Source organism: Mauremys mutica, chromosome 7 (assembly GCF_020497125.1).
Source record: "Mauremys mutica isolate MM-2020 ecotype Southern chromosome 7, ASM2049712v1, whole genome shotgun sequence".
Classification (NCBI taxonomy): domain Eukaryota; kingdom Metazoa; phylum Chordata; order Testudines; family Geoemydidae; genus Mauremys; species Mauremys mutica.
The window spans coordinates 49,673,494-49,700,638 of NC_059078.1; the positions used below are offsets into that span (position 1 = coordinate 49,673,494).

Below are 27,145 nucleotides of genomic sequence, written 5' to 3' on the forward strand. Positions count from 1 at the left end.
TCCATCTAGGCGGTGGAGTGAGGCACATAGACAGGATGCAGTTTCTACCTGTGCTGTATTTGTTTTATGGACAGAGGACCTCATTCTCCAGGACTGTTAGGCTGGCACCTTTCATGAGCACTAAAAATAAACTCTGCCTAGCTGTAGCTTTTTGATGGGACTGATATAACAATGAGTATGGATGAATCCCTGATTTCTATGGCCTCTGCTATGTTCCAAGGCTTTTGTATGTAGTTATGAAGGTCTTGTTTATTTTGCAAAATACATTTGTTGCATTCATGCTATACCCAGGCACCCATATGAGCTGCTGCCACTTTCTAGCAGTAGCTGCCATGTGACAGAACCAGTCCGCATTGTCATGAATCAAGCAAGGCCCATTAATTGGGAGGCCACAGGTCAAGGCATCCCCCAGCTGCTTTTTTTCATTTTACACTCCTGCAAAAACTGTGGCTGTTCTCCAGAAAATACAGGTCTTTTATTAAATGTAATAAAACTGTTTTCCTCAGTTTTTGTCATCCTTGCACTAGGCCTTTGTCCTTCGCTAGCGCTGTATAGTTCTGGCCCTCCAGAAGCCTTGCAAACACAAACGAACCAGTTCAATTCCAAGAATATTGTCACTGTACTGCAGGTGGAGAAATGTAAGCACAAAGGGTGAAATGACTTCTTTTCCATATTCTAAACATTAGACCACATTCCCAGCCTCTCGTAAGTCTAGTGGGGATTGCCCTGGTTCAGTCTAGTTCTGATCCCTCTGTGAAATCAGAGCATAAAACCCACTAGCACACACATCCTTTGCCTATAGACCCTGAAGCTACTTTGCTTTCTGATGTGTTTGTAGTGGAAGAATATTCACACCAGAGCACATTAAATGCCTAAGGCTTAGAGTTCTGCTTTAGTTGATACAGGTGGTTGTTACGTTCCCAGTATCACTCCTTGGCCAGAAAGCTTGCTTGTGCACAAGTGTCTTTGATCTTTTCTTCTTTTTGGTCACTTAGAGGCCTTTCCTTTCCAGTCTTTTAAATGACCTTTTAAATTTAAGGTGCCAGACTAACAGCCCTGGAAGCTGGTGACCACCTAGTCATGGATCAGGTGGAACGTGGGCAGTGATGGGCCAAACTGCTTCCCCCCACTCTCATGCCATTGTCGTTCAGACCCGTTGTGCTCAGCATCGTAAGAGCTGAGCACCTTAGTCTTACTTTTAGGGGCTAGTTCTAGCAGTGCATCCAGTCTGTTTTGCCTGCCTGGTGCTCAGAGTGTCAACCAACAGCTCAATTGTGATGGTTTAATAAACTCTTGTCCATTAAGAACTGGACTGGGACATAAGCTCTATTGTCTGTCTCCATCTGCAGTGACTTGCAGAGCATGGGTCCTTTGTTTGCAGGCCTTTTCTTAGGACTCTGCTCTGGCCAGTGTCTCCCCTGCCTCACTACCCTCCTTGCTCTTTTTTCAGGGTATAGTGAAACTGGAGCACCCTCGCATTCACGTGGACTTCCCTGTTATCATCTGTGAGGTCTGAGCTGCGGGGGGAGCGTGAGCTGCTGCTGTGTGCCGTCAGTGCACCCGACCTGCCTGGCCTTACTGCACCTAATGTAACTACACAAGGCTGCCTTGTGTCCCTGAACCACAATGGACTGCGAGCACAGATGCACACACTCTTGACTTTGGAGCTCCTCTTGCCTGGAGAAGGAGAAAGAGATGGGCTGGTGCAGAATTGGCTAGTTACCTGGAATAGAATTGGCTAGGGATCTGTTCACAAGTCAGACAAGACATGTGAACTTGTTTAGCAACATGCTTAACAATACCCTTGACTGAGTCAGAAGATTGAAATCCTTCTTGTGGCTGCCATCAGATGTTTGGATGGATCACTGAACTGCCTGTGACGCTCGTGTTTGAGGTTTTAAAGGGAGAGCCATCCTGCATCTCTCGCTGAACAAAATCCCTGCTTTGCAGGTATCTGCCCCAGGTAGAGTTGAGGTCAGTTAATTCACCTCTGTGGGGCTAGGGGCAGACCCCTAATGTCCCTTCCCTATGAAGTGGTGATGAATAAAAGGGTAGTGGTATAGTTTATCCTTTGTGGGGGGTTGGTTATGCAGTACTGTCCCTAAGTTGGTCTGGGAATGGAGGGTAAATGGGGTGGTCTGAGGTGAAGCTAATCTTGAGAACCCCACTGAAACAGTAGCGCTTCTCGGGAAGGTAGGAGACCAGATTTCATTGCATCAGACCTCAGTCTCCTCTTTTATACGGCCCTCTCCTGTGCTCAGCGTTATTTTGTACTTCTAGCGATATGGCTCGTCTGGTCCCCAGAATCCTTTCCAATGGCTCTAGATACCCTGGCTCAGCTGTTGTTCAGACCTCTCTGAAAATCCATTGGCCACTGATGGTGCTGTGCAGAGCCAGCAGAGCAAACAGTCCGATCTTTGCAGCAAAACCAATGGACACTGCTGGAAGCAGCAGCAGTGCTTAGAGCTGAGTGACTGGGCTGGCAGCCCATGTTAACCCACACAGCTTTGCAGTTAGGATTCGCACAGCAGGGCTTAGCTTGCCATCATTAGCATGCGTCTGCCTTGGCGGGAGCAAGCTGCGCTCTGTTGAGTGGCGTTCTTCCCCCTCCTGAATCTGGTGTGTTGAAGTGCGGGGTACAAGGTGTGACTTCTTGTATTAGCCATAGTGTTTATTTTGGGGCTCAGTCTCTCTCAGAATGTGATTCTGGGTAACTTTCATGTGTTGATCAGTTGTGCCCCGGTGCTGACAGCATGCCCCAACTGTGTGTAGCTGTGATAGAGCCCAGGCAGGAATGAAGAGTTAGCTTTTACCCTCTAAAGCAGTTGGCGTCAGCCCCCCCCCGGTCTTGGAAACCTCCCTGAGGTATGAAGCCTGGGTTCTTCCACTGCACCCATTCCTCTCTTTCTCCCTGTGGGGTCACTTTATGGAAGGTTCTCTCTTCCCCACCCAACTTGATAAAGAAACACGTAGCTATTGGGGCGGCCCCCTCTACCAGCTAGACTCATGGTGGCAGCACTGAAACTGTGCATTGGTGCGTCTGCCACTTCATGCCTGCTTCCTCGTTTGAAGGATTGAGCGCTAGCTGGCTGCTGCTGAGCCGGGGTGAGACTACCCCATCCCAAACACTAGAAGTCATGGTCTCTTGTCTCCGTCTTGCATGAGAATGGGCAGAGTCGCTGTGCACAAGCAGGATGTCAGGGATCCTTACCACTGTCTACCCCTCCAAGAACTCTGGTGAAGCTTTAAAACTGGATCGAGACGTGGCTCCCACAGTGGTCAGCTTATTAGAAACATCTCATTTCCCCTTCCAGAGCATGTCATTTACGTTCTGAGCACTTCAGACATTTGCTACCTCGATTTTTAATTTAAGCTGCTGGTGCAAAGTTGCTAGCAGTATCCATGTGTCTGTATTGGATGTATCCCTCTCCACACCCCTGAGAACAGTTCTAGGAGCTGTATGCCATTCTGATAGGGGTCTGGTAGTTAGCAATAGCAATGCTGGCTCTGTGTCATTATCTCCCTATAACCTCAGACTCGGCCTTGTTCCCTGATAGCTCTCTGTAGTGGTTGGAGTGAAACCACAGCACTGAGGGACCAAAGGTTCTGCTCCCCACTTCCCCTCCCCAGCTGGCATGGAGGTTGGTTTTCACAGGTAGAATGCTTGTTACAGCTCCAGCAGAGAGCACTTTTACACTGTGACGCTGAGCATTTCCTTCTAGATCAGTGTTCTTCCACCTACTTGGAAAAGTTGCTCTTAAAAAAATATCCTATTAAAATGTCTCTTGTTTGCACCAGCCATTCTCTAGCAGGTGACTTGGGTTCATCTCAGACCAAGGCTCACAGATCTCCTTGAAAGAGGCACATCTCTGGTGGCAGAGCTGGACTGGAGGACACCATCTCCAACAAAGGAAGGGATCAAGTTACGTGAGGCTGACTTAACCCTGGACCCCTGCTCTGATATGGGGAGACTTAGCTGTGAAAACTACCCCCTTGCTGCCGCTTGTGGGGTGTGTGCTGGAGACAACTTGGGCTGGGGAGCCCTCCTGGCTTCTCTTGATGGAGGTGAGAGACTGCAGGAGGCCACTGGCCTCCTCTTGAGTGAAGAGCAATATTGGTTAGGTACTGAGTGGTGGGTGGAATCTAGCACCGAAGAAATGAGGATGTGTTTGGTATGGAGGAGAGTGCATGGTGAGAGAGAAATGAGAACCGCTGGCCAGTATCTTATTCCCCCCGCATGTGCCCTGGAGCAGAAGTTGGTAGGGCATCACCTCCCATGTGCTTTGGTGTGGGGTGTGGTACCTGTCTTTGCAAATGCAGGGATAGGCGCCTTATCCTTGTGCTGGGCAGGTTTGGAGCAGCAGGGTTAGATCTGTGTTGTGAATGCCAAACTGGCCTAGGGCAGTGTCGTGGGCTATGCCAGGTGGAGCCGGCCGTTGTTAAACAAGCTCCGTGCCAAGAGTTGGTCAGAAATGAGTGAGCTGAATGGTGAACTAGCTCTTTTGGGGAAGACTGTATGGAGGGAAAGGCAAGATGCTTCCCACTATTATAAAAGAGAGAGCAGGGAGGGGGATTAGAGTCCTGAGCAGGCTGAGCTCCCCATTCTGTGATTCACAGAAACCATCTGCACACCACAAGCAGCAGAGATGAAGGGCTTGACTCTGGAAGCAGATGGTGTGTTTCATGGCAGCAAGCAGGGCCGGCCGGGAGACAGTGCATCTGGCGGAGCTTGTTGAATGGCTTTCGCAGAGGAAGCCATGCGCCCTCCCCTTTGCACAGGGGTTTGTGTAGCACATCTTCACCTTGGCAAACCCTTGCTGGAATTGGGAGCAGGAATGGGTTACTCACGGCACAGTGAGTGTAACACTCGGGGTGCCCAGCCAAGACTGAAAGGCACTAGGTTTGTCTACACTGCAATTAAAAACCTGTGGCTGGCCTGCACCAGCTGACTTGGGCTCACAGGGCTTGGGCTAAGTGGCTGTTTAAGTGCAGTGTTGACTTTCAGGTCCAGGCTCAAGGACCCTGTGAGGACTGAGGGTCTGAGCCTGAAAGTCTACACCACAATTAAAGAGCCCTGAGCCTGAGTCAGCTGGCACAGGCCAGCTGTGGTATTGAATTACAGTGCAGACATACCACTGTGTGCAGAGTACAGTGACTGTTTCTCACGTCTGGCCGTAACATAGTAGCTGAGCCCTCTCATGTTCTTTTACTGGCCACCTTGCTTCTGAATAGGGAGAGGTGGCCAGAGCACCCTTCGCTCAGCAAAGCACCATGGGTAACCTATACCCACTTTCACTGTCCTTTAATTGCTCTGAGACAGCCTGTTGGGAAACTCCCTCTCTTCACACACCCCGAGCAATCCACTCAGAGCCTTTCCCCAAGGAAGGGCTCATTGCACCCTACTTCTAAGTCAGCAGGTTTCCTACCCCTCTTCCTGACCCACTTCTTTCTAGGCTGGTTAGCCCACTGGGGTCGAAGCTGTGCAGTCAGTCTGCATGGAGTCTAGAATCCCAGCCTTTCTCTCCCCCAACCATATTTCCTAGTAGCTCCGGTCCCCTTGAGCCTACACAGATGGGATGAGGACCACCCTTGGGAACTGCTGAAGGGACATTTAAAATGTGAAGGTGATTGTAAATAGTATCTATGTCCACTATATTGTTGAAGCAAGCAAAAAAAACCCACTTGGTTTCTTTTCAATTTTTTTACAACTTCTTTCTGTGCGACTTTGTGCTTTCAAGTGTGGATGTATAGAATTGTACCCACCAACACTACACTTACAGCTCCTCTAGCGAATGGATAGGAGCTTCCAATTCAAACATGTACAATATTTATGGTCCTTCTTCCTCTGCCTTTGAGTGCATCTGTCTAATTTTGTTAAATTTCAATAAAACTATTTGTAGATCCCAAAAGTTCAAGAGCTGTCTTATTTTTGGAGGGTGATTTTGTAACTGGTCTCTCTGCCTCTGTATGTAATGGAAAGACAGGACATGTTAGAGCTAACATGATATGAACTTACCATGCAGGCTTTACCCATACAGATGTCACAGCCCCTGTAGCAATCCCCCTAGTTCTACTCAGGGGCCTTACCTGATTCTCTCTCCCCTTCAGTTGTACTGACACAAGGAAAGACTCTTCTGAATTGTGCTCAGACATAGGGCTTGCCTGAGGGGGACACACATGTCTGCTTACATCCACCTCAGGATCTCAATCAATGTCTCTAAAGCATGGTGTTTTGTGCCATCTGTTTTGTGGTAGTAAGTGAAAGCCACCAAGCTGGGTTGTTCATAAACAGATTTGTAAATAGAACAGCCCTAGTGGCTTTGGAATCTATCTGTGGAGTCTTTATAAAATTAACAGAGCTTATCTCCAGCTGATTGAGCTCATCTCCTATAATTACACAACTGTTTTCAACTGATCAGGGCAGAAAAAAGAGGCAAAGCTAAGCACAGCTGCTCTTTAGACTCCTGCAGCCCAGTGAATGCTTCTAATCACCCCACCCCACTTGAGATCACAGGCATGTGGTACCTCGACATGCTTACACCCCACATTATTGCTATGTAGGCTGTTCAAATGCCATGTGTGGATGCAGTTTGTGGTATTGAACACATGAACAGTTAGCCTTGGGGGCTATCTGAGAGCTGAAGCTTGGATTATGTGGTTGTAACAAGTCCTCTGCCCGCCCCTCTTCCTGGGGCCCACTGGCTGCCCCAATAAAGCTCAGAGAGGCTTCTAGTTCTACAGCACCCGTGGCTTTATTTACACCCTGTTCTCCCACCACCAGTGATAGACTATATACAGAGCTTGCAGGCCTTACAATCTCCTCTCCTACACGGAGGCTGCCCTCAGCCTGGAGACTGACCTTCCCCTGGCCATCTCCCTTCTGGCTGCCAGCCAGTCTTTATAGGCCTTCAACCCACAGGTGCAGCCAGTTCTAAAGGCCAGGCACCACACTTCTCCCCAGCCTCAATCTATTTCCTCTGATTGGGGCTGGCTGAGCAGGGGCTAATTAGGTGCCTTTGCACCAGCACCCTGCTACAGTGGTGTTGAAGTTTATTTACATCATGATGGTCTTGAGGTCCTAAGGCCTGGTCTACACTGGGGCGGAAGGGGGATCGATCAAAGTTACGCAACTTCAGCTATGTCAATAACGTAGCTGAAGTCAACGTACTTTAGATCTACTTACTGCGGTGTCTTCACTACGGTGAGTCGACTGCTGCCGCTCCCCCATCAACTCTGCCTGCACCTCTCGCCCAGCTGGCGTACAGGAGTTGACTGGAGAGCGTTCGGGGATGGATTTATTGCATCTAGACTAGATGCGATAAATTGATCCCTGCTGGATCAATCGCTGCCCGCCAATCCAGCCAGTAGTGAAGACATACCCTAAGATGTGAGTGATCCCCTTGCAGGTACTGGAGAAGCAAATGGGCAAATCCTTTATGGATTTGACAGAGTTAGTTTGCAAGGATTAATGTAGCAAGAATTGCAAATTTGTTGGCCCTGACACCACAGTTGTAGTTGCAACTGGAATTTGGGTGATCATCAATCATGTTTGTTTATAGTAGTGCCTAAGGACCAATCAAGAACTGCTGGGAGCTGTAAAAACACATAACAGGAGGCAGTTCCTTCCCCGAAGAGCATGTAATCCAGATGAGACAGACCCACAGAGTGGAGGGAAAAGGGTAGAACACACCAGTCGAGTAAACAATGTGGTGTTGGCAAAGGTTGTGGTGTTCCATGATTTTTTTGGGTGGGTTCAGACAGGAGCCTTGGTTTGATTCCCACTTTTAACTTATGATTGGAACAACCTCTAAATATAACTTTCTTCTAAATTATAGATTTGGGATTGGAAAAAAAATTGTCCCTAGAGTTTCAAAAGCTCTGGTTAAACAGATTTTTAGATGCCAACCACTCAAATTGTCAAACTCAAGGATGGTGTCTCATGACTTTTCTGTGACCTCTCATGCATAGGCACTGCAAAACCACAGTCTTGGGCAGGTCTGTCCGCATGCACTCATGCTGAGGACAAAATTGGTGTTGGAACAAAGTAATAATCTGCAGTAATTGCTGACAGTGATCCAATCTACAGCAGCTAAGCTGCTATGTGTAAATTTCCATACAGTTTGTGCTTCAAATTTAAGCTTTGTTATACTGTACTTTGAACTTTTGCTTTTCAGTAAAGGCTGTTATAATGTAAGGGACATAATTTTATGATCTAATGTAAAACTTAATGTTATGTTCCTATGCTCCCTGATATTTGTCTAATTAGGAGTAGGTGGAATTGTGTTTTGGGGGGAAGATTTCTGAGTGCGCTTTGTGCATTCAGAAGTTAGTGTCTTTGTTGCATGATTCTTTCTCTATGAAAGACCAGGCTTGTACGAATCGGAGGAAGGTATTAAAGCTTTTATGCACTGCTGTGAGAAAATTGTGATGGATGGAAAGGAAAGACTTAGACTGTCAATTTGCCTGTTACAAGGGCAAAGTTAAGGTTGTTTAAAGTGCAGAATTTTTGTTTGGTGAGGGAATGAATGGGGGTTTTAAGAGTAGCATCTGAATTATTTGTGATTCTGTGATTTCAGGTTTGTAACATTTGGGTTTTGGTGTGTAATGGAATGTCTTGTTTCAAAATACATTCAGCAACCTTAACTAAAGTTAACTTTCCCTTAGGGCTGGTCTCCATTGGGTTTTACTGATAAAACTTGTGTCTTATCAGTGTGTGGTGGTGTTTGTGTGGTGGGTGGGTGTGGTTCCCCCACCCCCCAACATGATCATGCTAGTAAAAGCCCTAGTGTAGAGGCAGTTATACTGGTATAAATAGAGTCCTGCAAATCCACAGATATCCACTTTATATCCATGGATAGAATCATAGAAGATTAGGGTTGGAAGAGACCTTAGGAGGTCATATAGTCCAACCCCCTGCTCAAAGCAGGACCAACCCCAACTAAATCATCCCAGCCAGGGCTTTGTCAAGCCGGGCCTTAAAAACCTCTAAGGAAGGAGATTCCACCACCTCCCTAGGTAACCCATTCCCGTGCTTCACCACCCTCCTAGTGAAATAGTGTTTTCTTATATCCAATCTAGACCTCCCCCACTGCAACTTGAGACCATTGCTCCTTGTTCTGTCATCTTCCACCACTGAGAACAGCTGAGCTCTGTCCTCTTTGGAACCCCCCCTTCAGGTAGTTGAAGGCTGCTATCAAATCTCCCCTCGCTGTTCTCTTCTGCAGACTAAACAAGTTCCCTCCGCCTCTCCCCGTATGTCATGTGCCCCAGCCCCCTGATCATTTTCGTTGTCCTCCGCTGGACTCTCTCCATTTTGTCCACATCCTTTCGGGGGGGGAGGCGCAAAAACTGGACACGATACTGCAGATGTGGCCTCACCATTGCCGAATAGAGGGGAATAATCACTTCCCTCGATCTGCTGGCAATGCTCCTACTAATGCAGCCCAATATGCCGTTAGCCTTCTTTGCAACAAGGGCACACTGCTGACTCATATCCAGCTTCTCATCCACTGTAATTCCCAGGTCCTTTTCTACAGAACTGCTGCTTACCCAGTCGGTCCCCAGCCTGTAGCAGTGCATGGGATTCTTCCGTCCTAAGTGCAGGACCCTGCACTTGTCCTTGTTGAACCTCATCAGATTTCTTTTGGCCCAATCCTCCAATTTGTTTAGGTCACTCTGGACCCTATCCCTACCCTACAGTGTATGTACCTCTCCCCCAACCTTAGTGTCATCAGTGAACTTGCTGAGGGTGCAATCTAATCCCATCATCAGATCATTAATAAAGAGCCGTTGATCACTACCTGTTGAGCCCAATAATCTAGCCAGCTTTCTATCCACCTTATAATCCATTCATCCAATCCATACTTTTTTAACTTGCTGGCAATAATACTGTGGGAGACTGTATCAAAAGCTTTGCTAAAGTCAAGATATATCACATCCACTGCTTTCCTCATATCCACAGAGCCAGTTATCTCATCATAGAAGGCAATCAGGTTGGTCAGGCATGACTTGCCCTTGGTGAATCCATGTTGACTGTTCCTGATCACCTTCCTCTCCTCCAAGTGCTTCAAAATGGATTCCTTGAGGATCTTCTCCATGATTTTGCTGGGGACTGAAGTGAGGCTCACCAGTCTGAATTTCCCCAGGTTCTCTTTTTTCCCTTTTTTAAATATGGGCACTATATTTGCCTTTTTCCAATCGTCCAGGACCTCCCCTGATCACCACGAGTTTTCAGAGATAATGGCCAATGGCTCTGCAATCACATCAGCCAATTCCCTCAGCACCCTCAGATGCATTAGATCTGGCCCCATGGACTTGTGCATGTCCAGCTTTTCTAAATAGTCCTTAACCTGTTCTTTCATCACTGAGGGCTGCTCACCTCCTTCCCATACTCTGTTGCCCAGGACGGCAGTGTGGGAGCTGACCTTGTCTGTGAAGACTGAGGGGAAAAAAAGCATTGAATACTTCAGCTTTTTCCACATCATCTGTCACTAGGTTATCTCCCCCATTCATTAAGGGTCCCACACTTTCCCTGACCTTTTTCTTGTTGCTAACGTATCTGTAGAAACCCTTCTTGTTACTCTTCACATCCCTTGCTAGCTGCAACTCCAGTTGTGTTTTGGCCTTTCTGATTACACCCCTGCATACTCGAGCAATATTTTTATATTCCTCCCTAGTCATCTGTCCAAGTTTTCATTTCTTGTAAATTTACTTTTTGTGTTTAAGCTCATCGAAGATTTCACTGTTAAGCCAAGTTGGTCAGCTGCCATATTTGCAATTTTTTCTGCACATCGAGATGGTTTGTTCTTGTGCCCTCAATGAGTCTTCTTTAAAATACAGCCAGCTCTCCTGGACTCCTTGCCCCCTCATATTAGCTTCGCAGGGGATCCTCCCCATCAGTTCCCTGAGGGAGTCAAAGTCTGCTTTTCTGAAGTCCAGGGTCCATATTTTGCTAATTTCCTTTCTTCCTTTTGTGAGGATCCTGAACTCAACCGTCCTCATGGTCAGTGCTGCCCAGGTTGCCACCCACTTCTACTAATTCTACCAATTCTTCCCTGTTTGTAAGCAGCAGGTGAAGAGGAGAACGGCCCCTGGTTGGTTCCTCCAGTAGTTGCACCAGGAAGTTGTCCCCAACACTCTCCACAAATTTCCTGGATTGTCTGTGCACTGCTGTATTGCTCTCCCAGCAGATGTCAGGGTGATTGAAGTCTGTGGACCATTTTTGCAGATCAGATGCAGATACAAATTTTGTATCTGCGCATGGCTCTCAGTATAAAGGTGCCTTATACCAGTATAGTTAGTTCTGCTTCTTGGCCTGGAATAAGTTATGCCAGTATAAGTACTCTTATGCCATTATGAATGCATCCGCACTAGGACCAGGTTTGTGCTACAGATTTCTGTTGGCCCGGCTGTGTCAAGGCTGTGAAGAAGTGTCCCCTGACCAACATCGCTATGCCAGCAAAAGCCCCTAGTGTAGATGCAGTTATACCAACACAGATGCCCTCTGATGTATTTCATTCTTGGGGGTGATTTTACTTTACTGGTACATAGTACAGCTTTGCTGATATTAGCTGCAGCCACACTAGGAGGGCTTTGCTAGTGTAGTATACTGTGGTGTGTTCCTATACTAAGAAAGCACTCCTAGTGTAGATGTAGCCTGGGTTGGCAGCTTTAGCTATATTGATTAGAGTTTAAAATGGAAGAATTTTCTAGTGTTAGAGAAGTCCTAAAAAATTAACTTACACTGAATATACTCATTGGTCTGACAGACCACCACTGTGGGTTAGAAAATAAATCTAGAACCACATCTTCAGCAGTCACTCAAGAGAGTGACAGGTCAGTTGATCATTGGAGGTAGTGGTCCAAGAAGTGTCTCCACACTGAGTGTGGAGCTGTTCCAGGAGCTTGCCTCATGTGGGTGGCCTTTGATCCCAATTACACTGTATGTTGAAATAAACATTGTCTTGCTTTCTGCGCTTCATCCTGCTTTCTCTCTCCCCTCCCCTGAACAGCCAAATGGCTTGTAAATGGTTTCCTGCTGTACCGCAGCACTCATCATTTCCTTAGCACAGGCCTGGTCTCTGGGAGAAAATGAGCCATTGACGAAAGTTCTAATGAGAATGACTGATGCAGCGAAAATCTTGTTGGCAGTCTTGGCTGGATGATGTGCAAGCATCTGGGAAGCAGCAGTTGCTGGAAGCAGCTTGTCCTACCAGCATTTCTTGTTGGGATGTGGCTTGGGCGGGGGAAATTGAAATGGCTTAAAAGCTGCTAATTGGAATGGGAACTCCTGTGACTTTTCTTACATTAGCAATTCAGGTTCTTCCTATACTGTTTTTCTCAGATGACTGGAGAACTGGGTAAGATTAGGGCGCCATGATTGTAAAATGTAATTAAAAGGTGATGTGATTCTGTTTAGACTACCCAAGTTTTCCTGTTCTTAACACCTGTTTAACTCAGATGCCTTGTAAGGTTGGGAGAGAAGTTCTCTTGGTTAAAGATGTGACCCTGCAATTGAAAACTGAGAACTCTGTCTCTGAAATGAACAAAAATGGGGAAGACTAGACTGGCCATGACCTCTTGTGAATTCGGTGTCCCAAGCTCTGTGTAACTTTCAGAGAGTTGGCTTCCCATCAGAGCAGTTACATGGGGCATGCCAAGTTACATTCCAGGAAGTTCCATAGTGTAGCCCAAGGTTGCTCTACTGTCTAGCATGGAACCTTTTCTGCTCTGTTTAATGCCGTGACTTCCAGCCCATAGCGCTCTTTCTTGACCCGAGTGACCTCTGTTGTGATCTGTCGTCCCCACCATTGCATTAAAGAGAAGGCAGCTACAGGCTCCAATTTGAATGTATGTGGCTCTTGAGCACAGAAAAATTTAGACAATTCTTCTGTAGGCAAACCAAGCAGCCATTTAAAGTCGTGAATGTTGGGCATTCTGAGGTGGGGGAGGAAAATGTTGGCCAGGACGCTGAAATTCTTTGGCTCTTCAGACTCATGAGACTTCTGGCTCCCAGCAGAGCCTGGCTGCAGAGACAACCCCATTTAACAGCCAAACTGAAGCACAGCACCCACTAGCAGTATCCGCACCAGGGCTGAACCCATAACCGCAGATTTAGACTGAAGGGCCATGCTGACATGTCTTCAGGCTGAGATGTCTGTCAAGAATGGCAGACCACTGGTCCTTGGCCAACAGTCTTAGGAGAATTGACAAGAGCCGTGATCCACCATACATGTGTAGCTTCAGAGAAGGATGTGAAAGAGTCACCTACAAAAATGGAGGAGTAACTTACAGGAGAGGTGCTGCCACAGGAGCATAATAGGATAATGGGGTGCAGCTCTCCAAAGGAAAGCTCGTACAGGACCACTTAATGTTGGAGAGAGAGACACATCGGATCAGCGTTGGACTTCCTAGCAACTGTCCAGATAAATAATGCTTAGTGGGGTTCTGATCCGGCTGCTGCTGAAGCAACTGGAAAGACTTCTTGGGCTTTCAGTGAGAGTTGGGTTAGGCTCCATGCCTATGGCTGTGAACTGCAGACAGACGTGAGTGGACGATCTGCTCAGCCTCGGCCATCTCTCCTGGGTTAGAGCGAACAGTGCTTGTGACGGGTGGATCACAGAAATCCCCTTGAACTGCCAACCGATGTGCCAAGACTACTACTGCCCCTGCTTTCCCTGCCAGCTTGGGACTCCAGCACCCTGTCTTGTTGAGCCAGACACACCAGTCTGCTCTAACAGAGACCCAGGATCTTAGCTACATGCCCCAAAGCTGCAGACTTAACTGAAAGCAACTTACAGAAGTGTTCCTGTCTTTAACACTCAGATGCCCAACTCCCATTGGGGTCTAAATCCCCAAATAAATCTGTTTTACCCTGTATAAAGCTTATATAGGGTAAACTCATAAATTGTTTGCCCTTTATAGCAGTGATAGAGAGAGATGCACAGCTGTTTCCCCCCCCCCCCACAGGTATTAATACATGCTCTGAGTTAATTAAGTAAAAAGTGATTTTATTAAATACAGAAAGTAGGATTTAAGTGGTTCCAATTAATAGCAGACAGAACAAAGTGAATTACCAAGCAAAATAAAATAGAACACGCAAGTCTATGTCTAAGAAAACTGAATACAGAGAAAACCTCACTCAGTAAGCTTCCTTTTTACAGACTAGTCTCCTTCTAGTCTGGGTCCAGCAATCATTCACACCCCTGGTAGTTACTGTCCTTTGTTCCAGTTTCTTTCAGGTATCTTTGGGGGGTGGAGAGGCTATCTCTTTAGCCAGCTGAAGACAAAATGGAGGGGTCTCCCAGGGGTTTAAGTAGACTTTCTCTTGTGGGTAGAGACTCCCTTCTATGCAAAGTCCAGCTCCAAGATGGAGTTTTGGAGCCACATGTCCATGCATGACTAAGTTTTTACAGGCAACAGCCATCGCTTACCTGCTACCTTGAATGTCCTCCTGTATACTTCTTATGTGAATTAGAGCCTCCCAAGATCCATTGTCCCTTAAGGGCTTCTTGACTGGGCACTTAATTTGCACATTTCTTTCTCAAGAAGCTGACCAAATGCTTTACAGATGCTACATGAAAATCAAACCACTACACAGCCAATATTCATAACTTCAAATACAAAAATGATACATGCATGCAAATAGGATGAATACATTCAGTAGATCATAACCTTTACATAGATATTTCATATGGCGTATGTAGCATAAAACATATTCCAATTATGTCATATATATATATACATTCCTAAGCATATTTCCATAAAGCCTTATGGGGGGCACCGTCGCTGCTGATCATGGAGGCAGCTAGATTCATGGCCCAGGAGACTAGTCCTCTTGTTTCTCTGGCAGCAGGGTGGTTAACCCACCCCTGCCCCATCAGTCTTGCCCTGGCTGTGAAATGGCGTGTGTTATGGTAGCCTCAACCGAGAAATGGGGGCCCACTGTGCTAGGTACTGGTGCTGCAAGAGACAGTCCCTGCCCCAAAGAGCCTGGAATGTAAATAGACAAGGTGAAGAGCAGGGAGTTCAGCTTTGTCTGGGCTTTGGCTTTTCAGATGAGCCCAGGTTGGTCAGGGCCAGGCGTGTCCTTTGTGATTCTGACTAACATTCAGACATGGACCCCCTCCAAGCTAAATTCAGAAAGGCCTTCAGACGCTAATGCTCACCTTCCCTGCATTTGGACCAGTGACCTAGAACGGGCCCTACCCACTTGGAAACTAATCTTCCAAAGCTCAGCGACCTTCTTTCAAAACCTGCATCAGCCAGCGAAATGACTGATTCCCCACCCCTCAACATGCTGTGTCCCAGGAGTGCTGGATGTTAGGGTCACCCAGGCACTACGAATAACTGTCATTCTGGCTGTTGCCCAGACGAGGGCAGCATCCAGTTGCTTTAGGAGCATGCGGCTGTGCGTCCTTATATGGCTGTGTCCTGATCTAGCTCAGAGATTTAAACCATCCAGGCTGCAACTCACATTTGCATTCGTGTTTCTAGACCATGTGGAGGAGCATGCGCTGGGGTTTGCGGCCATTCCAGACAATGAGCCATTTGTTCCGCTTTTACTGTCTTTAGTGGTATTTCACCCGCTGGTGAGAGCTTTGCTTTGACTGGTGAAATTTGACAAGACCCGTCCATGTTTGCTTGCTGGGGCCAGCAGAGCTCTCTCCAAGCGGTCGAGCAGAGTGCAGTTACGGTCTGAAAAGTGTATCTGGTCAAATGACGCTTCTTTGGTGACTCCGTGACTGCTAGATTTTCTTCAGGCTGCAGAGCGAGACGGATTCCCTTCTGCCCTGTCTAAAGGTCAGCTGAGCCCCAATTGCAAAATCTTTAACAGGAGATGAGCTAGGAGGCCGAAGTCTAAGAACAGAGGTGCAATTCAAACTAAGATCTGAGTAAGCAGTGGTGCTGGTGAGAAAAATGATCTCTTTGGGTGTGAATGGAACAAACCTCATTGGCCACTGTGAACCCATGCAATGCCCCTCATAAAGAGTAGCTTCCCCTTATGTCTGCCCTACAGTTTGCAGGGAAGTGGGCATGAATCTTGGATGTTTCCATTTTTGGGTGTAGACTGATTCCTCCCCTGCTCCAGAGGTACTGACTTCCCACTCACAACACTTGGGAGTTGTGAGCACCTCGGGGGCAGGGGATGAATCCATCTGCAGGCTTCTGATGCTGAGCACCCAAAACTGGAAGCACCTCTACAGCTAGGCTCCTCTTTCCCAGAATCTTGCTGTATTAATTTCAGGCTTCCAGAAACTGGTGTGTGATCAAAGATGTGTGTGCCTCTCTAGTGTCCCAACAGCCCCTGCTGGGTAGATGGGAGGAGGCTGGGCAGGACCTTAGCTACCAGAGGGTAGGTCTACACTGCAATAAAAACCATGGCACCGAGACCTAGAGCTTGGATCCACTGATCCAGGCTTGCAGGGCTCAGGCTTTGGGGCCTGCAAATTGCAGTGTAGATGTTCAGACCTCGCGATGCCTCTGCAACCCAGGCCCCCCCATCGCCCCGCGGCGTCTTGGAGCCCAGGCTCCAGCGTGAGTCTGACTGTCTACATTGCAATTTTATAGCCCCTAAGCCAGTCAGCTGACCCAGGCCAGACGTGATGAGGCCGTGGGTCTTTCAATGTAGATCGGGGTAAGCAACCTATGGCATGCGTGCTGAAGGCAGCACGTGAGCTGATTTTCAGTGGCACTCGTACTGCCCAGGTCCTGGCCACATTTCCCAGAGTGTGTGAATGCTCATGTGATGAGATCAGACACCTTACTGGCCTACAAGACCATCTGCGGTCAGGCCACCTCCAGTACTGAGATGATCAGATTATACAGGGCCATGCCGGTTCAAGATTGGAGGAGCTGGCTCTTGCCATAGCGGTGTCGATGATTCAGTATGTGGTGTGCCACTCTGAATGGGTGCTACACCAATGGAGTGCTAGGGGGCGCTGTGCTGCTGGGGATGCTGTCTTCAGCTGCCATGCAGAAGCAGGGGCCCCTGACCATGTGTAGTCAGCCTAGTGATCGCGAATGCTCCCCAGCATCTTTCCTGGCTCCGTTCCCTGCTGCAGGGTGGCTGCCATGTTCCTCCCCAGAGGTGTCCCAGGTTGGTGAGCAATCCCTGCAGCTTGCAGCTAGCCTGCGATATATTCCGGGATCTCTCAGGAGCGTGATCCCAGTAGAAATGTTGGATGCTCGTGCTGTAATAGGGTGTAAATGTGGTGGTCTGTCTCCATCACAAACCAAGTGCCATGCACATGGTCAGGAGTTAGGCAAGGCCTGTGGAGCAGAGGGGCAGGAGCCCTATCTCACTGTCATACTTTGCCCTTCTATGGCTCCTCCTATGGGAGGATCTTGGCACACATGAATGGAGACACCCCTCCAGAGCAGTGTGCAGAATCATCACCTTCATTATCCTGATAGGGAAACTGAGGCACAGAAGCAGGAAGGGACTTGCCCAAGGTCACCCAGCCAAGCAGGGACAGAGCCCCAGGGCTCCACCAGAAGTCTCCTGACTCTGAGAAGTGCTTACCAGATGGCCCGTGCTCCCTTTCCACTCCTGAGTTCCCTTATCAGTGAAGCACCTGACTGCCATTTACCCCAGACCGTTTCAAGCTAGCAACAGCCAGAGACCCAGGTGTCATTGTAACGATGCGGTTCTGGTGGGATCCAACTGAGAGTGCCAATTCAGGACAAATCGCTTATAACAGGGCAGTTACAGCCCAAGGCTGGGGTTTTTCCACCTCTAAGGCAAACCAAACCAAACCAGCCAAAGAGGACTTTGGTCTCACCCCACTGACTAGCCACAAGTTACACAAGCAATTCCCTTAGACACTCCAGTTTCCTAGTATCACCACCAGTGCCACTCGTCCTGGGGATGAATGGTTATGACAACCAACACCCCAATAAAGGAAAAAGGTTCTCTCGATCCCAAAGAATCAAGCCCCAGACCCAGGTCAATATGCAAATCAGATCTTACCCACAAATCACGCTGTTGCCAATCCTTTAGCATCTAAAATCTAAAGGTTTATTCATAAAAGGAAAAAGATATAGATGAGAGCTAGAATTGGTTAAATGGAATCAATTACATACAGTAATGGCAAAGTTCTTAGTTCAGGCTTGTAGCAGTGATGGAGTAAACTGCAGGTTCAAATCAAGTCTCTGGAGTACATGCACAGCTTGGATGGGTCATTCAGTCCTTTGTTCAGAGCTTCAGTTTGTAGCAAAGTCCCTCCAGAGGTAAGAAGCAGGATTGAAGACCAGATGGAGATGAGGCATCAGCCTTCTATAGTCTTTTCCAGGTGTAAGAACACTTCTTTGTTCCTACTGTGGAAAATTACAGCAAAATGGAGTCTGGAGTCACAAGGCCAAGTTCCTGCATACTTTGCTGAGTTACAAGGCGTATCTGCCTTCTCTCCATGGGTCAATTGTATAGCTGATGGTCCTTAATGGGCCATCAAGCAGGCTAGGCAGAGCTAACACCAACTTGTCTGGGATGTCACCCAGAAGCATAGCATAAGTTTGAAGTACAGACAGTACAGAGTCAATATTCATAACTTCAACTAAAAAATGACACATTCATACAGACAGCATAATCATAACCAGCAACCCATAACCTGGTCTTAGACACCTTATATTGACCCCCTTTACATAAGACTTGGTGCCACTACAGGACCTTGGTTGCAACCATGTTCTATATGGTCCCAGATTATATCAATAACGTCACAGTCATTCAGAGAGAAACTGGCTGAATTTGGCACAAGGCCCTTCCCTGACAATACAACTGTTCCGTCTGCCACCAGCCTCCATGCAGAAGGATGGAGCTTGGAGGTGACTCCTGCACTTTATCAGTGCTGCCCAGCTTGGGAGAGGATGTGGTGTGTAGTGAATCACAGGCTCAGGGACAGCTGATAAACTGTGGGACAGGAAGGCTTTGATTTGGGCCACTGGCTTGAAGGGAGACTGAGCCAGGGAACATCCAGGCTGAATAGCTGTTATCTAAAGGAAATCTAATCAGCTTAATCTCCCCAGTGGAAAGGGTGTGAGGCTCAGGGCTGGTGGCAGTTAAACACAGTCTGTGTGAAGAACTGGACAATAGATCACATGGAGATGGGAAAATGGACAAGACAGTAGAATTGGTCTTTACAGAATAACCCTGGTTGCTAATGATGGGAAAGCTGTTAAATCCCATCCGGTCCATCCACAGCTCCCCAAGGGCCAGGACAGGATTGGCCCTTATTGGGTATTGTCCAGAGCTTTGTGGCTCCTCCCCAATTTTCTTTAATTCAAAAAAAGCCTCCTGCACCACAAGAGAAGGTGCAAAAGGTTCCAGCATAGCCCTCAAGCAGGGCGGTTCATTGCTGCTCCATCACAGAGATGCTGAAAATCAAACCAGTCAGCACTGAGAATGACACAGCTGTGCCAATCTGTCAATGGAGCAGGCGATAGCAATTAAAAGGGGGAGGGAAGACAAAGCTGGGAAGCATGTGAGGTAAGTATGTCCAGTCCTCTCAAGTGATACAGGCAGAGCGCTGTCCTGAGACTCAGGAGGTGTGGGTTCTGTTGCTAGCTCCATCCCTGACCACCTGGATGATCTTGGGCAATTACTTCCCCTTCCTGCACCTCTGTCTTGTCCAGCTAGAATGTAAGCTCTTTGGAGCAGGCTCTGTTGGTCACTCTGCGTACATACAGCACCAAGCACTGTGTTGGTCCTGATCTGTGTCTCTGAGTGCTACCATGGTATAAACAATAACTGTCCTAGTCTCCAGAACTCCCCTTGTTCTCTGGGAAGAGGATTCTGCAGCCTCAGCAATCTCACTGCCAGCGAGCTTTTCCTGAGATTCAGCCTAAGGTTTCCTTTCCTTAACTCCCTGCTAGTTAATGCCCTGGTGCTCCTGCACTTCCTCTGCTCCCAGCCGTGTCCACCCTTCGGACACTTGCAGATGGCATCGCCTTCCTTTTCCGCCATTTTTCAGACACACCCCTGCCAATTCCCTTCCTTTCTTCCTACCTTTTAAACCAGCCCTTCCAACCCCTGATCATCTCTAACCTTCCTCTCTGCATTCTGGCCAGCCCACCTGGCTACATTTGCCTGGACCTGAGGCCCCCTGACTCAAAGGTGTGATTCTGGAGGAGTTCTCCCCATCATGAGGTGCCATTCTCCTTGGCCGAGGCAGGCTTGGTTCTGCGAAGTCTTTGTCATGGCCAATTTTAAATGCCCCGAGCAATGTAGCTCTTACCCCTTCCCTTCCACCAGCAACCAGTTCCTAGATCTCCTGCTGGCCTGTTTTCAAGCAAAATTCTCCAAGCTGCTAGCAGGTCAGTGACCCAGCAAGATCTCCCCAACTGTAACCATTGGAGACCATCGTGTTCCTGGGGAAATATGAGCAGCTGCTCCCCTCCTCACTTAGATGAGAGAGCCTATCCCAGTGCACAGATGAGCCCCATAGAGAAGGGCAGCCATATGCTTGTCTTGTGTTGTATCTATCCAGGTCTGCATCAGCAGGCTGCCTCAATGCCTCCCAAAATTACAATGGGGTTAGAGAACGGCTGAGAGAAATTCAGCCACCCTGGCAAAGCATAAAATGTCTGCAGGTTTAAACAGGGCCGCCCAGAGGATTCCGGGGGCCCGGGGTCTTCGGCGGCGGGGGGCCCTTCCGTTCCGGGACCCGCCGCCAAAGTGCCCCGAAGACCCGCGGCGGGAGCCCCCCGCCGCCGAATTACCGCCGAAGCGGGACCGCCGCCGAAGCGCAGCCCGGTCTTCGGGGGGGGGGTCCCCGCCGCGGGCCTTCCGGGCACTTAGGCGGCGGGTCCCGGAACAGAAGGGGCCCCCCGCCGCCGAAGACCGGGCTGCGCTGCGGCGGCGGCGGGTCCCGCTCCCACCCCCCACCCCCGGTCCCGGTCCCGGTCCCGCCCCCGGCCCCGCCGGTCCCGGCCCCAGCCTCTTACCAAGCACGTCTCCGGCGGGGCCTGAGCTCCGTCCCGCTCAGAGCCGCGTGGTGAGGGGGCGGGGCTGTGAGCTCCACGCCGAGCGGAGGCAGCTGCCCCGCCCCCTCCCCACGGCACTCTGAGCGGGGCGGGGCTCAGGCCCCGTTGGAGCTCCCAGCCCCGCCTCGCTCACCACACGGCTCTGAGCGGGACGGAGCTCAGGCCCCGCCAGAGACGTGCTCGGTAAGAGGCTGGGGCTGGGGCTGGGGCTGGGGCCGGGGCGGGACCGTCTCTGAGCGGGGCGGGGCTCAGGGGCCCCGCCGGAGACGCTGAGGCTCCAGGAGAGGGGCGGAGGCGGGAGCCTCCGCTCTTCTCTTGGGGGCCCCTGCGGAGCCCGGGGCCCGGGGCAAATTGCCCCCTTTGCCCCCCCCTCTGGGCGGCCCTGGGTTTAAAAAAAAAAAAGCTACCCAAATTCCATCCCCAAGCAAAAATGAAGCTGAACTTTTGGAGGAAGCAGCTGCTGGCTTCAGGGTGGAATCACAACCTTTGGGAAGTCACAATTGTGCTTGAGGAGACAGCAACTCCGAAAAGTCACATCACTCCTCCATCACTGCTTCCCCTTCAGCCTGCATGGTCAGCCAGTATTTGGGGTCAAGCAGGGTTCTTTCCCTTAGGAGGAGGAACCAGTGATACGAGTCAGGTATATCTTTGGTGCAATCCTGTTTGTTTACAAAGACCGGACAGCCTGTTTGTTCCCTGAACACAGTAAGAACAAACAGCATCGGACAGTTTCCTTATGCAGAAATCCTCACGCCTGTATCTCCAGCATTTCCTGTGCCCAAATAGCTCTGTCTTTCTGCTGCCTCTCAGGGCCAGACTCGTAACTGCTTCTCTCCCTGTCTGCTAGCTTTCTCAGCTCTAGCACATACCCACAGTTTGCCAGTCCCCCTAGCCCTTGTATTTGCACTTAGGGAACCCTTCAGCCCACATGGCTTAGCTTCTAATCAGTTCTTGCCATGCAGACCATTGCCTTGGAGGGTGGCTTATATTGTTTTTAAGCTATCTCACTATACAAGAGGGCTTAATTGCTCCTTCCACTTCAACCTGAAAGAAGACTGCTCAGCCCCGCTATCGGCTTTAAGCAGATCTGTCATTGTCTGTAGATCAAAGACTCAATTGATGGCAGCCATTATCAGTTTCCACTGTAGCAGATTATTTTGCAAAACAGTCAAAGGTAGAGGCAGACCTGCAGCATTGGCAGGACTCCAGAATTATATCCAAGGTTAAATGGCACACCCCTACAGTGACAGCAATGAAAAAGAAGGGGGCAGTTCACATCGATGGTGATGTTAAGATTACCATTAACCCAGAATTGCATGTGGTTTAGTATCCTTTGCCTGTAACAGAGGCTGTATTTGCCTCATCAGCTGATGGGAAGCATTTCTCCAAGACCAACCTTGCCCAAGCCTATTTGGAAACAAAGACTGGCAAGTCGTAGCTCGTGATTAACACACACCAGGCTTAGTTCCATGTAAGAGGCTTGTGTTTGGAATAGCACCTGCTATTTGGCCACAAGTCATGGACCAGGTATTACAAGGCCTTCCTGGTACTCAGTGTTCCTAGGTGCAACATATTGTTCACGGGAGCCAGTATCAAGTACATAAAAGGTTGTTACAAAAAGGAGGGAGGAGAATTGTTCTCGTTAACCTCTGAGGTTAGGACAAGAAGCAATGGGCTTAAATTGCAGCAAGGGAGGTTTATGCTGAACATTAGGAAAAACTTCCTAACTGTCAGGGTGGTTAAGCACTGGAATAAATTGCCCAGGGAGGTTGTGGAATCTCCGTCATTGGAGATTTTTAAGAGCAGGTTAGACAAACATCTGTCAGGGATGGTCTAGATAATACTTAGTCCTGCCATGAGTGCAGGGGAATGGACTAGATGACCTCTCGCGGTCCCTTCCAGTCCTATGATTCTATGATCAAGAGCACCCAGAGAATACTTGTGAGGCTGCCTGAATGCGCTCAGGGAGCAAAGAGGGAAAATGGAGCTTGTTCCAGGACCCCGTTGCGTTCTGTGGCTAAACCATTGACAAAGCTTGTTTGATTCAATCACAAGACAAGCCTTACGGTTCCCCAACCACAAAAGTGTCACAATTATGTTCCTTTCTGGGGACAGTCAGTTATGACCACAGGTTCTTGCCAAACAGAGGGACAGTGTGACATCCCCTAAATGAACTGTTACCCAGAATTGGTGTTGGCCCGTATGCTGCACCAAGGCCGCCTGATGAGGCCAAGAAGCTCATGTCGTCTGAGAGGGCTCTTCTGCACTAAGGTGCATTTTTGCCTGTAAAGTCAGCGTGTGTCGCTTCCCCATATGCAATAGGAGCAGTGAGGTTGCGTGTGGCGGAAGATCATGCCTGTTGTGTCTAGATCTTTTCCCTTGGCAGAACAGAACTATGCTCATAGACTTTAAGGTCAGAAGGGATCATCATGATCATCTAGTCTGACCTCCTGCACGTTGCAGGTCACAGAACCTCACCCGCCCACTCCTGTAATAGACCCCTAACCTCTTGCTGAGTTACTGAAGTCCTCAAATCATGGTTTAAAGCAGGGGTCTCAAACTCAACTGACCATGAGGGCTAGTTCATTAGCCCGAGGGCCGCATCACTGACACACACACCCCTCGCAGCCCCCAGCCCTACCCCCACTCCACCCCTTCCATGAGGCCCTGCCTCTTTCCACCCCTTCCCTGCCCCCAATCAAACTCCTTCCCTGAAGTCCCCACCCCAACTCCGCCCCCTCTCTGCCCCCAGAGGGTGCATGAGGGGTGTGATGGGGGCTCAGAGCAGGGAGTTGAAGTGCAGCAGAGGGTTGGGGTGCAGGCAGGGGGCTAAGGGTGCAGAAGGGGTGTGGGATGCAGCAGGGGCCTCAGGGCAGGGGGTTGGGGTGTGGGGTGCAGCAGGGGGTTGAGGTTCAGGCAGGGCACTCAAAGCAGGGAGTTGGGGTACAGCAGGGGGTGGTTGGGGTGTAGGCAGGGGGCTCAGGGCAGGGGATTGGGGTGCAGAAGGGGGGTGGGATGCAGCAGGGGGCACAGGGTTGGGGTGTGGGGTGCAGCAGGGGGCTCAGGGCAGGGGGTTGAGGTGCAGGCAGGGGGCTCAGGGCAGGGAGTTGTGGGGTGGGGTGCAGGAGGGCTTTGGGCTCCGGGCTGGCAGCGGTGCACACTGGGGCCAGGGCAGGCTGCCAGCCCGACTCTGCTAAGTAGCTGGAACCATGTCACTGCGGCCCCTGGGGGAGGGGGATGCAGGGCTCCGCCTGCTGCTTGCCATACCTCCCCCGAAGCTCCCATTGGCCGTGGTTCCCCATTCCCGGCCAATGGGAGCTGGGGAGGGGGTGCCTGGAAGCTAGGGCAACAGAGGGAGGGAGCCCTCTGCTTCTCCCCACCCCCCCCGTGCTGCAGGGACATGATGCCAGCCACTTCAGGGAGCAGCGCGGGTCTCGAGGGGGGCAATCCTGCAGCTGTAGTTTGCACACCCTTGGCCTAGAGGCAGGCTGGGAGGGGGCAGGCATGGGTCGCTTGGCGGGCTGCAGGAAATAGCCCCGCAGGCCGTATGCTTGAGACCCCTGATCTAGGCCAACCCCCTGTTCAAAGCAGGACCAATCCCCAACTAAATCATCCCAGCCAGGGCATTCTCAAGCCTGACCAGCCCCTCCAATTTCCCTGTAAGCTGTGCAGCCGTGCAGCAGCTTCTTTAGCGCTGTACAGGCGCTCAGGGAACCTGCCCGAGGGAGGGGTGCCCCTATACCGGCCCCCAACCTGCCATGGCTGGGGCACCCCTCTACCAGCCCCAACTCTGCGGCCTGTCCGTGCCACGGCCGGGGCAGCACGGCACAGATGTGGCTGGAGCAACCTGGACGCAGCCCAGTGCGGCCAGAGTGGCCTGGCCCAAATCCAGCCTTGCCCTGGGTACCCCTTCCCCAAACCCAGCTCTCCTCCCCTGTCCCAAACCCAGCCCCAGCCCAGACCTGCTGGGGCAAAGGGGCGCTTATCCTGCAGCCCCAGCCCCAGAATTGCCATGGCAAGGAAAGGCACCTTTCCCCCACCAGCCCAGGTGCTGCTGCGGGGAGAGCTGGGGGGAGTCCTCTCTCCCTGTCGTAGCCCCAGAGCATTCTCCTGCACCCCGAGCCCCTCATCACACCCCAGAGCCTGCACCCCCAGATGGAGCCCTCACACCCCTGAATCCCCAACCCTCTGACCCAGCCCTGAGCCCCCTGCCACACTCCAAACCCCTCGGCACCACATGAATTTTGTTATGTGCGCCAATATGAAAGCGATGTGTCACAAATCACCTCCATATTGGTGCACATAACAAAATTAATTCTGCACATTCTATGATTCTATGATTCATTCTGCACATGGGTGGGAAAAATTAGAGGGAACACTGCCCTTCCTCTCTGTTGCTGCATGCTCCGCCTCTCTGGAGACACAGGTGGGATACACAATGCTTAAGGAGCAAGGTGAGGAGGGGAGGGGAGGGGGAGCCTGGGGTGGGGGTAAGGAGGCAGGCGGTGAGCCCGCAGAAGAGTGAGGAGGCAGGGCTGGGCCTGGCTGCAGTGGGGGAGTGAGGAGGGATGCAGGAGGCGGGCGGGGGGTGGGTCAAGAGGTGAGTGGCGGGTGCATGGGTAGCGGGTGGAGCCCCCGTTTGGGGAGTCTAGCCCCCGCCTCAACCCCTTCCACCCCAGCCCCAGCAGCTGGAGCCACGAGACCCCTCTGCCCCCCCCTAGGCTGGAGCCACAAGCCCCCCCACCCGGAGAACCCCAAGCACCCCCCCTCTTGGCTGGAGGAGCCCCAGCTTGCTGAAGCCCCGAGTGTCCCACCCCTCAACACCCCTGCTCGGAGGAGCCGCAGGCTGGCTGTAGCCCGGAGCACACCCCCTCTCAGCCAGAGGAGCTCAGGGCCGGCTGAAGCTCTGAGCCCCACCACCTCCCCGGAGAAGCCCCTGGGTCAGCTGCAGCCACAGCTGTGCCTCCCCTCCTTTCCCCTCCCCAGACCCAAGCTGCCCAGATATGTTTTTCATTATTATTTGGACTTCTATTATGTCAAAGCATTTTTAAATTTACTTCAGAATTGTTGTAGAACCACTTTTATCAAAAAAAGCAGAAGAAAAAACAATAATAATAATAATAATAATAAATAAAGACAAGAACATGCAAAGCACCTTATTTGTCTTTCTATTCTGTTAGGTCCAGTAAAGAATAGAGTGCATCCGAAGAAGTGGGTATTCACCCACGAAAGCTCATGCTCCAATACGTTTGTTAGTCTATAAAGTGCTACAGAACTCTTTGCCGCTTTTAAAGAATAGAGATAACTGTCCATTATCTTTATTATTGAGTCTGCAAAAAAACCCGAACCCCCCAAAAAACCTTACATAAATAAATTACAATGATTTGGATGTATATATGTGTATATTACCTTATTAATTTAGGAAAAATAAATAATCTTAGGAAAAAGTGTCAGTGTAGCCACCAGCAAGAGTTGGTGGCCGCACTCTGAGGCCACCAAAAAATTTGTTGCGGGAACCCCGGACTAAATGGTGCCTGGAGAAAGCTGACTTGCTGTCTGGCCTCATGCAAGTCCCTGCCCCTCCTGTGCCTCAGTTTCCCCATTTACAGACTAGGGAACGATGACACCAGGCTGATGGAAGGGGCTGGAGAAGGACAAAGTGTTAGGTGCAATCCTGGGAGGAGGGTATCATTGTGAGGGCTCAGCCCATGGGAGCACCATTCCACTGGGACACAGCTTCTCTTCATTAGTCTGCTGCCCTGCAGCAGGCAGGAGGGGCCGCCCTCCTCTGCCTTGCAACCTAGTTGAGGCTGTCATTGCCAGCTTCCTGGGCCATGGGTGGAAGTTCTCCAGAACAAGCCCACCAAGCTGGGGTTTAGCCCAGAGCGTGCCCCTTTGGAATTAACGCACCACCAGCAGTTTTGGCCCCATGCTCCTGCTGCAGGGGAAGTGCAGGGTGGATGACCCATGCAGAGCATTGCTTGCATGGACAGAGTTGAGATCTGACCTCATCGTGAGAGTGTGTTCCACAGGAAATGGGGCGTGACTTTCCTGCAGGTGAAAGGCCCAGAGAAATGAAGTGACTTGCCCCAGGTCACGCAGGAAGAGTGTAGCAGACACAGGAACTGAACCCAGAATAAGAGTAAATCACTGGGGCGATGTCTAT

General features: G+C 50.1%; 1 protein-coding gene across 2 annotated transcripts in view; it reads left to right on the forward strand.

The window, feature by feature from the left end:
• Window positions 1–27,145, forward strand: part of TUSC2 (tumor suppressor 2, mitochondrial calcium regulator) — a 45,494-nt gene that overhangs the window by 6,773 nt on the left and 11,576 nt on the right. The window contains exon 3 of one of the 2 annotated variants that reach the window (XM_045022709.1): window positions 1,451–2,917. The exons of the other annotated variant lie outside the window; for it this stretch is intronic. Coding sequence (XP_044878644.1) covers window positions 1,451–1,516 — 66 coding nt within the window. The 3' untranslated portion in view covers window positions 1,517–2,917. Of the gene's footprint in view, window positions 1–1,450; window positions 2,918–27,145 lie in introns of those variants that run through there. 2 annotated transcript variants of the gene reach the window in all.